Genomic DNA, 13,502 nt, shown 5'->3' with positions numbered 1-13,502 from the left:
TCGTTCATCTTCGAAACACAAAATTTGTGTTGAATGAAAACAATGAAATGAAAATCTTTTTAATGACAATGCCCTGAAAGGTAGTAAAGACATCATTAAAGTAATCCATGTGACTCCAGTGGTTTAACCTCAATATTATTAAAGGCACACTGCGGAACTTTTGGCCACTAGTGGCGCTCGACCTGTAACTTTCACGTCTAGCGTCCCTAGAGGCCACAAGCTCCGCAGCACTGTCGCAAAAGTCAACAAACAGTCAACCGGTCCGCCCATAGACAGTGGGTCAGCTTCCCGTGTCTTTAGATTGTGTGTGCTTGCAGTGTTTGAGGCGGGCAGCCTGGCCGCGCTCGATTCCCTTATAGCAGTCTGCTGAGAGAGAGCGAGCGGCTTAGTGCTAACATGTCTGTGAGTGAATGTGGGCGCGGGACGGCGGGCCGGGCACATTTACTGCACTAAAAACACCGTCGGCCTGAGCTGACTGTAACTTACGTGTGTTGGTTTCGTTTTACAGAAACCGTGGGACATGTTGTGTGTAGTGTTTGTGGGCACTGAGTCGTGGGAACGTTCACTACATTTAATGTACATTTGACATGAGTCGATTTTATTTGTTCGAGCCCTGCACTGTGGCGGGCTGTGTTTGTGTGTAGAAATGAACAATGGGCTGTGGGCATTTTATTACACTCATAACACCATCGGCTGTGGCCGGAATACCAGAAAATACTACACTGCTTATATGATTTATCTGTGTCACCTTGGAAACGGCATTTGTGTGCAGGCAAGCGTTAGCATCGGTCGGGCACCCATCCTCCTCCTGTAGCTCACGCCAGCGAGCGAACGCTGGACCAATGGCGATCCTCGTCCTGGCTTTTCATTTGTCACTATGCCTTTTTCTTTTTTTTAGTGTCCTCTGACAAAACCTTTGCCTTCTTCCTTGTAGCTGTTGGTTCGGCCATGACGAAAACATACAGACGGCAATCAAACGCGAGTTGAGCACTCACGTCAGAATCTGAGGAAGTGGTGGGGGAAGTGACGTATGCCGTAAAGCGGTCGAATTTTGTAGTTCTTTTTGTGCTCGGGTTCCTACCCGAACCCCGAAGTTACATAGTGCTAGGAAAAGCGATACAGACACCTTCAGGCTACGGCAGACGTGTCATTCAACCTATTGTAAGTCGATGTACCATCTCAATGGGTTTTGGTAATATATTATAAAGGTTGAAAAGTTCCACAGTGTGCCTTTAAGCGACGCGAGTGCTTTGTTTTTCTTGCAGGAATAACAATTATATGCTTTTGAATACTAAGTCCCCAACACTTGGGACAAAGTTAGTGTGTCTGAATATAACAAAAGGGGACAGCTGTCTAGTTTTGTTATTTAACTTCATGACCCCAACAACAGGCTCAATGAATCATAATTTGCTTTTACCTAGTAACAGAGAGTTATACATGTGAAGAACAAATCTTATTGGAGAAAAATGATGTAATGAATCATGTCACATTTGCCATGCTCCTATTCTATAAAAACTGTTGTACTCTTTATGGATTCTCACCGAAATTAATCCGAGATCCTCCCGGCCGTGATTAAAACATATTGAAAGGCATTGTCTGGAGTCTGTCTGTCGGCTGCGCAGCAGGTTAGTGGAGCACTAGAGACCTTATTCCCAAGTGATAGTGTTCATAAGGGGCGAGATGCCGTCCGACTCAGCAAGACATCGATCAGGAGATGCACTAGAGGATAAATTTGTAAGCATTGATTAGGAGACTCTAGGCTTGGGTGTCGATTAGGAGATGCTTTAGTCAGGTGTGTAGGGGAATTTATAACACAGTAACAATGGCACCTTTCAAGGGGTGAGATATACTAGGCAGCAAGTGAACAGTCAGTTCTTGAATTTCATGTGTTGAGAGCAGGTAAAATGGCCATGATCTAAATGACTCTGACAAAGACCAAATAGTGATGGCTAGACGACATGAGTCAGAGCATCTCCAAAACAGTTCCCGGTCCCAATGAACACCTGGTTCTGTTCATTCAGCTACAGCAATATTATGATGCCCATAGGGATGTCCTGGAATGACATGCATTATCTATTTCTGCGGGGCATATTTGGTCGCGCGAGAGCCGTGCTTCACTGACAAGCTGCGCATAAATAATCGCAGCTTTTACCAAATCGTGTGCGGATTCATTTCGATTAATCATGCAGCCCTAGTTAGTACCTACCAAAAGTGAAAGGAAGGACAACCGGTGAACCAGCATCAGGGTCATGAGTGCCCAAGTCTCATTGATGCACATGGGGAGCGAAGGCTAGCCCGTCTGGTCCTATTACACAGAAGAGCTGCTGTAGCTCAAACTGCTGGCAAACGTAATGCTGCCCTATGGGAAGAAGGCAGGCTGGTGGAGGGAGTGATGCGCTAGGCAATGTCCTGTCGGGAAACATTGGGTCCCGGCATTCATGTGGATGTTACTTTGTCACGTACCACCTACCTAAAGATTATTGCAGACCACACCCCTTCATGACAATGATGTTCCCTGACGGCAGAGGCCTCTTTCAGCTGGATAATGCAGCCTTCCACACCAAAAAACTGGAATGGAATGGTTTGAGGAACATGACAAAGAGTTCAAGGTGTCTCCTTGGCCTCCAGATTCCCCAATCTCAATCCATTAAGCATCTATGGGATGTGTTGGACCAACAAATCCGATCCATGGAGGCCCCACCTCGCAACTTGCAGGATTTGAAGGATCTGCTGCTAATGTCTTGATGCCAAAAACCACAGGACACGCTCAGAGGTCTTGTGGAGTCCATGCCTCAACACATTAGATCTGTTTTAACAGCACATGGGGGACCTACAGGATAATAGGCAGGTGGTTTTAAGGTTGTGGCTCATCAGTCAGCTCACACAAAAGTCACTTTCAAATCACAAGCAGCTTTCTATTCCGCATGACTAACTCACAATTCCTAAATCACATGGACTCCCAATAAAAATGACCGGATTTCACCTCCAAAAATTCGCTGAACAACGCTAAATGTGACCGCACCTTTTCTCTGCGAGGAATCATGCCTACATGAACCCAAGCTTTTAAAATCCAGCAACTTCTGCAATAAAATCACTGCACCTCAAGGTACTGCATTCACATGTGAAGTGACTAATATATAAATACCATACTGTGATTAAAAGCAGTGCGCTCATATATCTGTCTCGGTGCAAGTATAGCAGCGCACACACACACACACAGAGAGAGCGAGAGAGCGAGAGAGAGCCCATTCTGCAGCTGTCACTAGCTGACATGGCCCTGCAGCGCACCATGTGTTGTGTAAGTCTGATGAAAGCAGAGGTTCAGTAGTGGAGCGTACGGCTGCCTCGTCCCAGGATGCCTGGCCCTCTTGTTTCGTGCAGCGCGGTGGAGCAGCTGTTATAGTAGAGCATCACCCCTCTCCCTCCATCCCTCTCTCTTTCTCTGTTTCCTTACCCTCTCTTCCATCTCTCCACTTCCTGACAAATAGGACAAAGATCTGTGAATCCTTAATTCCTCCAGTGGCACAGAAGCATTGAAGAGAGGAAAGCATCTGGTTACTCCGCTTTTCTCTTTTTTCAGCCCTCTCGCATCTCAACAACACTAGGGCCCTTTCAGAGAGGAAAAGAAAAGAACGAAAAGGGGAGGGAACGAGATCTTGCTATAAATACTATATATAAGCGAGTACGATGTTGTGTGTTGAAGGGTCTCTTGTTTCCCCATGTTTTTGTTATGTTTGCTTATAGGTCTCATGTGCATTTCTATCTTCCCTGAGTAAAATATTATTGCTCAGAGGTTGCTCTTTCTTAGCCCAGGAGACAGCTCAATTATGTGCCATTTAAAGTTGATGTGTGTTATTATTTTGAACACTTTCCAGTTCAATACACAGATATGACGATCAATAAACCATTATTGATTATTGAGGCTGCAGGATTGCCGAATGACTGAAACGTCATCAGCAAGATGGAATAAAACTGTTAATTTCTTGTCTATTACCACCCACTGCTACTTATACCAACGACGGAAATAAGCGCAGTTATAATCGCCAAATATGTGGGAGAGCATGGCTTTAGTGACGATATTGTATTGCAATAGGTAACACATTCATGTTAATACTGAATCAAAACTAGCTAGCACATCATTTTTCATTGGAAAGGTTTAATGACAATATCTGGCTATGTGTTGGGGGTAACGCATTACAAGTAACGCGAGTTAAATAATCAGATTACTTTTTTCAAGTAGTAAAGTAACGCATTACTTTTAAATTTAACAACAAAAGTTACTTTTTCAAATAAGTAATGCAAGTTACTTTATTTTCCCATTAATTGACTGACAGCTCTCCTGCCTGAACATGATAGTTATTGTAGTTCTACACATTAATTTGTTGTTGTTTTATTGCTGAAGTAATGGCGCTTTTCCACTGCATGGTACAGTACGGCACGGTTCGGTACGGCACGCTTTGGCGCTTTTTCACTGCATGGTACGGTACGGCTTGCTTCGGCTCGCTTTAAATGGTACCACCTTTGTTGAGGTTCCAAGCGTACGGTACCGATACTAACACACTGCAGATCACTGATTGGTCAGACAGAATCGTCACTACCAGCGTCATTGTATTTGCGAGACATCAAACCCTCTAGATTTAAATAGCCACTTTAGCCAGTAACAGCCACCGCTGTAGTACCTGTTTTAAAACTACTTGCTTGACTTGCTTGAAGAAAAAGGAAACTTCCAAAAAAGAAATGGCTGAATCGTGGCCAGTGGACGAAGTGCAGACGTTCCTCTCGTTATTTATTTTACTTTTGGTGTGAAAGGGCCTTTACATTTGCCAAAAATAGAACTTTTTGTTATTAAAAGTCAAACAGGCAAGCTCAGCTTAGATGAGGAAAAGTAATGCAAAAGTAACGTAATGCATTACTTTCCAAAAAAAGTAACTAAGTAATCCTATTAGTTACTTTTTAGAGAGTATCATTAATGCATTACTTTTAATAGTAACTTTCCCCAACACTGCACTTAAAATAGTTACAAAATAGATGTGGGATGATAAAAACGTATACCATTAATCGTACTATATACTGTTACCTAGGCTGAGAGATAGGAAGAGAGATAGAGCGAGAGAGATAAAGTGTAGAAAGAAAGAGACAAAGAAAAGAGGAGGGAAAGGAAGAGTGCCCTAAGAAAGGGACCCAGAGGGAAAGAAGAGCCAGCGAAAAGAAGAGACTCGGCAAACTGTTACAGATCTTCTTTTGTCCCTTCCTTGCCCATGTGACTGAAAACCAAATGTGAGACATTCAAACTGACCAATCAGAAGATTTCAACTTCCCCCACTGTACTAAAGATGTCAATTAGCAGACCCTCCATGTACACACGTCTTGCCCTACAAGCCTTGATCACTATCAACAGCTCTTTGTCTTTAGGAATTCCAAATGGTCCTTGTGGTAAGAAATAGAGGGGATTGAAACAGCAAATGAAAATTGTCTAAACCAATTTCCCTGTGTGAATACTGTGACTCTGACATAGCTCTGTTTGAATGAGCATCCCAACCAGCCTGACACAGTAATACACAGCAATGGGGTTAGATCTTGACTTGGGGAAAACCATAATTATTTGATGTTTGATAACAGTACTTGTGCATACTTATTATTATTATTATTTATGCATTACTTATTACTTATTTATAGTATTCTTACTACTTATCTAAGATAAATAAATGTATAAATGTATGTAAGGGTAATCTATGGCTATGATAGCGGAGTCATTTATCCTGCTTATACCATGGTCATTTGCCAGCATTGACAACTTAGGTTTTCAGCGCAATATTTGACCAGAAGGATCAAATTTACAGTTATTTTCATCAGTTATGACTCGTTAGATCTAGCTTTCTGTCCACTTTGAATCAGACACAGAGATAAAGTAGTGTGGTAAGACTGCATTTATTTGAATGAATTATAGCATTTATTTTGATTAACTATCTAGAGAGAGAGAGAGAGAGAGAGAGAGAGAGAGAGAGAGAGAGAGAGAGAGAGAGAGAGAGAGAGAGAGAGAGAGAGAGAGAGAGAGAGAGAGAGAGAGAGAGAGAGAGAGAGAGAGAGAGAGAGAGAGAGAGAGAGCAAGTGTTGTGTGTACACGTGATACATTTTTCAGGATTCTTTGATGAATAGAAAGTTCAAAAGAACGCAGCATTTATTTAAAATAGAAATCTTTTGTAACACTATCAATGTCTTTACTGTCACTTTTGATCAGTTTAATGCATCCCTGCAGAATAAAAGTAATACTTTCTTCAAAATAACGGTAGTGTATGTATGTATATATATTATTATTATGGGTCTACATTACTTGTTCTCATGGAAAACAAACATAGTTATTACAGGAAAAAGTGTTAAATCTGCCATTTTAAATAATAATCCTGGCTGCCAAGTTCAGCTGATATTTTGCTTGGTTTATTAAAAATAATATATATCTGCTCAGGGCTTAAACCTGGGTCTCTTTGCACACTGTATGAAATATAAATCACAAGACTAGTGGGAGATTAATGGGATCTTTTCTCTGGTGAAAAAATATGAGAAGCAGGAGAATCATTACTTTCTAAGAGACACAATTGAGATATTAAAGAGAAAGTCACAGGAGTCACATCAGCGCCTTTGACTAAAATGCTGTGTTTTGAGAAGACAAAGTCATCTCTGAGCACAGTCTGTGATGATGGTCCCGCTGTGGCAGCGGTTCAGACGTGACAGTCTTCCTCTCGCTGGCCCGTGTGCAGACTTTTACTATTTAATTACCGCAGCTCCCGTCACACTGACTGCCAACTCTAGGGGTGAACGTGCAACCCTGTCTTTAAGACAGCCAGCTTGTTCTCTCACTTCCTGGCAGAGAGATCTCCATGGCAACTACACTTGACATTGAGTATGGCTGTGTGGCTGCTTTGTGCAGGTGGAGTTCTTTAGCATAGTTAGCTTCAGGGCTATTAAGACCATGAGTAAAACCATGGATGACTGAATACGGAAATACACCGTAAACAAAACAAAGATCATTGGAATACTTTTTCAGTCTTTCTACTTCAAAATGTCATTTCTTTGTAATATTTTTAAAAAAATTCTAGAAATTTCGGAGTGAAGTTTCAAAGTAAATCCTACACCAAAATATTTCCGTGTATTTTCTCACCTCTGATGCAAGGTATGTTTTCATCTGCATCTTTACAAATAACATAAATACAATTATATATATATATATATTATATATATATATATAGCAAGGGTTGTTAACATTGTACAATCTGGACATTTACACTTTTTTAAAAAATTTTTTTAAATTAAGCATATTCATAGTCTCAAAACAAAAACAAAGTTCTGTCATGAAACTCTAGATGGCGCAGGCTGATCGGTCGTTAACTCAATCTGCTTGTAATCGCATCATTCGCTATAGGGCACAGCTGATTGGTTCCTGCTGTATCAGCAGCCAATGAGCTCGCTGCTCAACCTTCAGATACTTGGTCTGCATTTGCTGTTGCATAGCACTTTCAGAAACCCTCCACCGTCCCCAGCTCCACCTGTATAGATCTGCTATGGGTAATTAATACACTATATTGTACAGCAGCAGCATGTCTTACTTGCTCACACAGCAATGTGTCGTGTATCTATTGGCAGTATTAAGTCCCGTACTTGCTCTGCATCAGCAATAACAGTAGCAGCAGCGTAGCAGATCTATTCAGGAAAGACCAAACATTTCAACATTGTTGTATCCATAATCCATTACCATGCCAAACACTCTGAGAGTTGTCATGACAGAACTGAATTTTCCACTTTACAACATTGAGCAGTTACATATAACATATAAACAGTGATTCGTTTCACAAAAAGGTATTGTATTAGCCTGGTTAAAACCAGACCATTCTCAGTTGTAACTGAGTTATGGTCTGGCAAAGCTCATAGACAAATCATTTCCAGAGGGGCGTCACCACCGGACGTCGCGGATAGACCTAAAACCAATCAGAGCGATGAAGGAGATGACGTATGCAGAGCGGTGGAGAAACATCCCCCCCGAGTGTTGTTCTTTGCTCGGTTTTTAAGAAAAAGAAAACGTTCAAATCGCTTAAAACAGACGCGATAGCTGATTGGAACGAGTGATGTTCGAATCAGCTATCGTTACAAAGATCATCCATCTTTGTAATGTAGGCTACAAAATCTGCTTCCCAGCGCTGTCGTCATCGTGTAAAGCCCGCGCCAACGTTTATGATTGGTGGCGCGATTTCAACGGATTGGAAATGGGCTTGAATGAGCTCTTTGCCAGACTAACCTTCAGAGCAAATCTAAATTTGCCGGAAGTTGCCTGGGTTTTCCCAGGCTAGTATTGTATATCCATTACTGTAAAATTGTTTTAAAAATAATTTTATACTCACAAAATAATTATTTAAAGCTATAAGCACGACTACAAAATGTATATCCACTATAGACATTCCCTTGACTTTTTAGTTTCTCCAGGCCTGGAAATCAGCATTTTAAAAATGCATGCATGTTTGTGAGTCAGTAAGGGTTCTGTTGAGGTGAAAAATCTTTATTTCTGATCTCTATTTCCGCCTGGCTTTCATCTAGCTGCTCCTTTGGCCTACAGGGCCATTCTTTTACACCGAGTCCATAGTGTATTGAAACGTTCATGCCTTTCTGCCTTAATGTCCCCTGTGGCAGCCTCCATTGCCCATGAGAACTGCGTTTTCCCCCCTCTCTGTCCATCAGAGGAGTGTTTTCGTCCATTATGCATTCTGGCACCCAGTCAGTCATAGCGCGAGCACAACACCCCACTCCACTCGCTCCTGAAGCACACACACACACACACACCCCAGTCTCTCAATCACCTGGCGACAATAACACATCTTAATCTTCTCCTCTCCTTTGTATGGAGCTCACATGGATTTATGGTAATTTAAGCGTAATACGTCAACGCACATTGAAGGGCTATTGAAAATCTTCCAAAGTTATTAAAGTGCTCATCATTTTCCAGGGATCCATAAAGATATTAGTCCTGTGCTGTGTTAGCAGAATCCATATTTCAAACAAACCAGAGATAATGAACTGTGAGCAACGCAATCATGTACACATCCCAACTGGCCTACAATGGGATTAAACGCACAACATGACTGAGAACAAATTCAATATTGTTCTTCTGCTTAATCTAATGAGCTGGTGGATATAGTACACTACCATAATACTCATACTATTTCTGGAGTACATAGAAGGCACACTGTGTGCAATTGGTTCCGTATGCATAGAATACCCATACATCCGCCAAAACGCGTAGTACACAACAGAATAATGCAAAGTACTCAACTTGACTTTCCTTTTTAGTGTGACAAATGAAATAATTACATATTTAGTGCGACCATAAATAATTACAACTGTGATTTTAACATCTCCTCAAGGAAAGACTTGAATATGACCAAAAAAAAAAAACTGTAAAAAAAACAAAAATGCTAAATTGTTTTATTTAATGAATCATAATTCAATTGAAAATGCTAAATAATGATATCTAGACACCAGTCAATGTGCAATGTGAAGAGGTCAAGTGACAACAATGAAGCATACAATGTTGAAATGTTTATAGATGTACACTTTCAACCGTTTGACTTAATTTAGAAAAATAGTAGGCAGTATACAATATATAGTGTGCACTATATTAGTAAACTAGCAGTTTTGGGGATAGTTACTTTGAAAAGTAATGCATTACAATATTGCATTACTCCCTAAAAAAGTAACACATTTTGTTAGTTACTTTTTATGGAAAGTAATATGTTATATTTGAGTTACTTTTTCTCACCAGGGCTCCGCTTGCTTGTATGTTATTTATTAACAAAAAAGTTATATTTTTGGAAAATGTAAAGGCCTTTTCATACAAAAAGTCAGTTCCTGCAGTTCTGGATCACAGAAGAATAGGATGCAGGAGAAGAAACACAAATGTGTTGTATAACTAGTCATTTTAGCCTTTTAGTATGGTTGAATTGGATCATCGAAGTTCAGCAGCAAAGACGTTGGTTAATAAAGTGAGATTAAATACATAAAGTATATTTGTGTTATTTAACATTTAATTACTGCAGGTTTGTGTAATCACATTTTTTCCCCTCATATTGAGGAATACTGAATCTGTTTTTGTGGAAGTGAGATGAGTAAATGCATGTCCACATTTAGCTGCAAAACCATCATGTTCACACAGCACACACAACGCCTCTGCACTTACTCACGATTTCTCTCCACATGGGGACAGGAGAGCCGTCAGTCAATTTAATGGGAAAACAAAGTAACTCAGATATTTTGCTGTGAATTTAAAAGTAATGCATTACTTGTTACTTGAAAAAGTAATCTGATTACGTAACTCGTGTTACCCCCAACACTGGTAATCTAGTAATTCCAACTCAAGCCTTTCTGACTGAAGCCGCCGTTAAACGATAAGGAAAATTCTGTAAGATAATGGTTTAAGAGATATAAGCTTCATTAAGCTTTAATAATTTAATTTAGATACATTTTCATTATTGTTGACAATCATTACACAATATATATATTTACAGGTCATTATGAAATATCATTATAATTTACAGGATTTTATACAAAATTGCCTGACAGATGCCTTGATTGTATGATCCAGATCCTTCACATATTGTTAGTCAACTGAAGTGATAGTTACCATAAATTTGAGAGTAGCAATGATCGGTTTCTTGCTTAAATTCAACTGGTACACTTTGAGGCCTTTGAAAAAGATTCAGATCCTTTGCCCAATTTTTAAGAAGCAAGATTTTTTTCTTCAACCAAAGTCTTCAACATTAAGAAATCTAATACACCAAAAAATACGTTTAAATAATGAACCATAACATTAACATCTGATATTATAACTACTGAATCAGAAAGTTTCTTCTTTTTTTTTTACCATGATGTAATATCAGCTACTAGTTTTCAACTTATATCTATCGATAGTGTTAATGGTTTACAGATATATTGCGTCTTTCTTCGTTGAGGTTAACTGGCCTCATCCAATACACCTATGTATTGAAAAACACTTGAGAGATGTTAAACAGCCGTGTCCCCTCCCCACAGCGGCTCACCACACAAAGTTTATACAGTGTAGAGATGAGGTCTGTTTAGCATTTACACGGCCAAGGTACTGTTGACACAGCTGGAGTGGACAGTGAGTCCAATGGTCCATGTCAGTCCGTCCTTTCCACATATGTCCTTCGTCGTGGCCCAGCCTGTGCGTATTTTCCCTGCATCAGATAAAACCTTCGTTTTAATAGGGCTGAGTTTCCTTGTTGGCCCAACATCAAAAAAAGAGGAAGAAGAAAAAAAAAAACAATAGTAAAAGGACCTGTTTTGAAAATACCCTGTATGGCTTCCTGACAGCGTCTTTGCATTGCATCCTGCAAACTCATTTGAAAGAACAGAAGAACCTTTAAAGTGTCAAATGAAAATGCATTGTGCTCCAGCTCTCTGCAAGAGATAAAGAAAACAAACCAAAGCATGCTTTTAAAAGATATCTGATATACAGCTTAACTATAGGAAAATAGACTTTCAAGACCGACTCCGTTTGTAAAGCTTTCTTGGATGCAGTTGGCTACGAAGTAAACATATACTAACCCAAAAAACAAATCCCTAAAATATATGCAAAGACAAGCATAAATATTTGATCCACAGAGTAATCTACATATGACAAATATAAGTGGTATATTGAAACTCTGGAACAAGCCCTGTACTGCATGTTTTTTCTCCAGTTACGCCGCCGATGTGTTTCCTCAATGTTTATGTCCAAAAAAATCGAAAGAGAGTCCATCCTGATTTTTTTTTTTTTTACTTTGACTGTCTTTCCTTAGTCTTTCCACTATATATTTGAAATAAATCAGCAAAAGGTGTATTGTTTTATTCTCTTTTTTACTCTTCTTTGTTTTCTTTTTTGGTCCGTTCCGCTCTCCGGATCCTTTTAATGGACGTAGTAAAGCCAGTAAACTACGTTGAAGAAGGAAAAAACGGTGGGGAAGATCATTCTCGACCACTTGTCGATGGAGTTGACATCGGACAGGTCTGGGATGTTGACCTTGAGCTGGGAAGCCCGTCTCCTGAGCCTGCTTTTCTTCTGGGTGGCGTGGCGCTCCAGGGCGCTGTGGCCGTAGTTTTGCCGAGCCATGGCCGCCCGGCGGTACTGCAGGGTAGAGCTGTCGTAGGCTAGCATGGTGTTGCGCGGGTCACCAAGACCCCTGGACAGATCGGACGGCCCCATTTCGTTCTTCATCTCTACCGTGGTCAGCCGGATATCATCAGCGGTCATCTGTAGAGAGAAGAAACATTGTGGAATCAGGTCTAAATATAAATCACTGTCTTCAAATGGCACGTTATTGAAGTCATGCTAAGCAGCCCTTTATAAGTCAACACTATATGTGCAAAACCAGCATTTTTCTGAGATCTGTGGGTAAGACATTTTCAAAACTCTCTTGATGTAACTGGAAGCCACCTTTACTTCCTGAACGTCTTCTTTTTGAAATCACAGACCGCAGGCTAATGCTGTTTTTCCATAAGTTGGAATGATGTACAATGATGGATATCATGAACTAGATGTTGAAAAGAAGTGGACTGTCCCTTTAAAACTATGATGAATGCAGTACAACCATAGTTGGTAAATATACTATAGAGTAAATGAATCATCAGCGATAGTTACACTGCACTCATAGTAAGCTGTGAATAAAGCTTTTCAGGCAATAATATCCAGAGTTATTTCCGAATTTCAACCATAACATGGTTAAAATTCTGTCTGCATATAAGTAAGCCAAATAAATGCAAATAAAAAAGGCAAAAACATGAAGGCAAAAGTCTAGATCAACAGTGAGGAATCAGGTTGCAGAGATGGAGGAAAGGAAAGGCCGGGGCGGGAAGGAAAGCATTTGGTTGCTTTCACTTCCCACAATAACCCTACTAAAACACTGTTTTTACAGTTATATTGTTCAAGTGTTCAGTTACAAGTGTTCATTTTAAAGTGTAATTTTAGGCATTATTATATCTTAAGCTGCTCACTGATCATCAAAATTATCCGGCAAAAGCTGCCCTTGAGACGTAAACATTGCTAATGCGGTTTGCTAATTGCTAATGCTACTGTACAAAGTAACAAATGTTGCCTTTGGCTAGTGAGAATGCGATTGGTTAGTATATTCAAATCATTTTGATTTCATTTAGACTGAGTAATGCCTATTCGACAGATTAAGTGTTAGTTCCCCTTTGTGCGGTTTTAAAAAAAAAAATCTACTGATAACCTTGAAAGTACACTTTCAGAATTTTCTAAATATGCTGTAACAGAAGTTTTCACTTAATTTTAACATTTTATACCTCATTTGCTTTGAATTATAGTATATCATATACATATTTCTGCAGTTTATTAACAATTGGTCACTAAGGTTTTAAATATAGATAATAATCTTGGCTATTTTAAAATTTTATAGAACTTATTTTGTGCTAAAAATGACCCCAAAATCAAACTCTGCACTCTA

At 39.8% G+C, this 13,502-nt stretch overlaps 1 protein-coding gene across 2 annotated transcripts in view; it reads right to left on the bottom strand.

Moving 5' to 3' along the window:
- Window positions 1-10,473: 10,473 nt before the first annotated feature.
- The window catches only part of gabrb2a (gamma-aminobutyric acid type A receptor subunit beta2a), a 45,836-nt gene continuing 42,807 nt past the window's right edge, over window positions 10,474-13,502 (bottom strand). For both annotated transcript variants that reach the window (XM_056250281.1, XM_056250280.1), the window contains one exon: window positions 10,474-12,292. In XM_056250281.1, coding sequence (XP_056106256.1) covers window positions 11,948-12,292 — 345 coding nt within the window. In that variant the 3' untranslated portion in view covers window positions 10,474-11,947. The remainder of the gene's footprint in view (window positions 12,293-13,502) is intronic.

This window comes from Rhinichthys klamathensis, unplaced genomic scaffold (genome assembly GCF_029890125.1).
Source record: "Rhinichthys klamathensis goyatoka isolate OS25496 unplaced genomic scaffold, OSU_Roscu_1.1 h1tg000068l_1, whole genome shotgun sequence".
NCBI classification, from domain to species: domain Eukaryota; kingdom Metazoa; phylum Chordata; class Actinopteri; order Cypriniformes; family Leuciscidae; genus Rhinichthys; species Rhinichthys klamathensis.
This window is presented reverse-complemented; position numbering and strand designations above follow the sequence as displayed.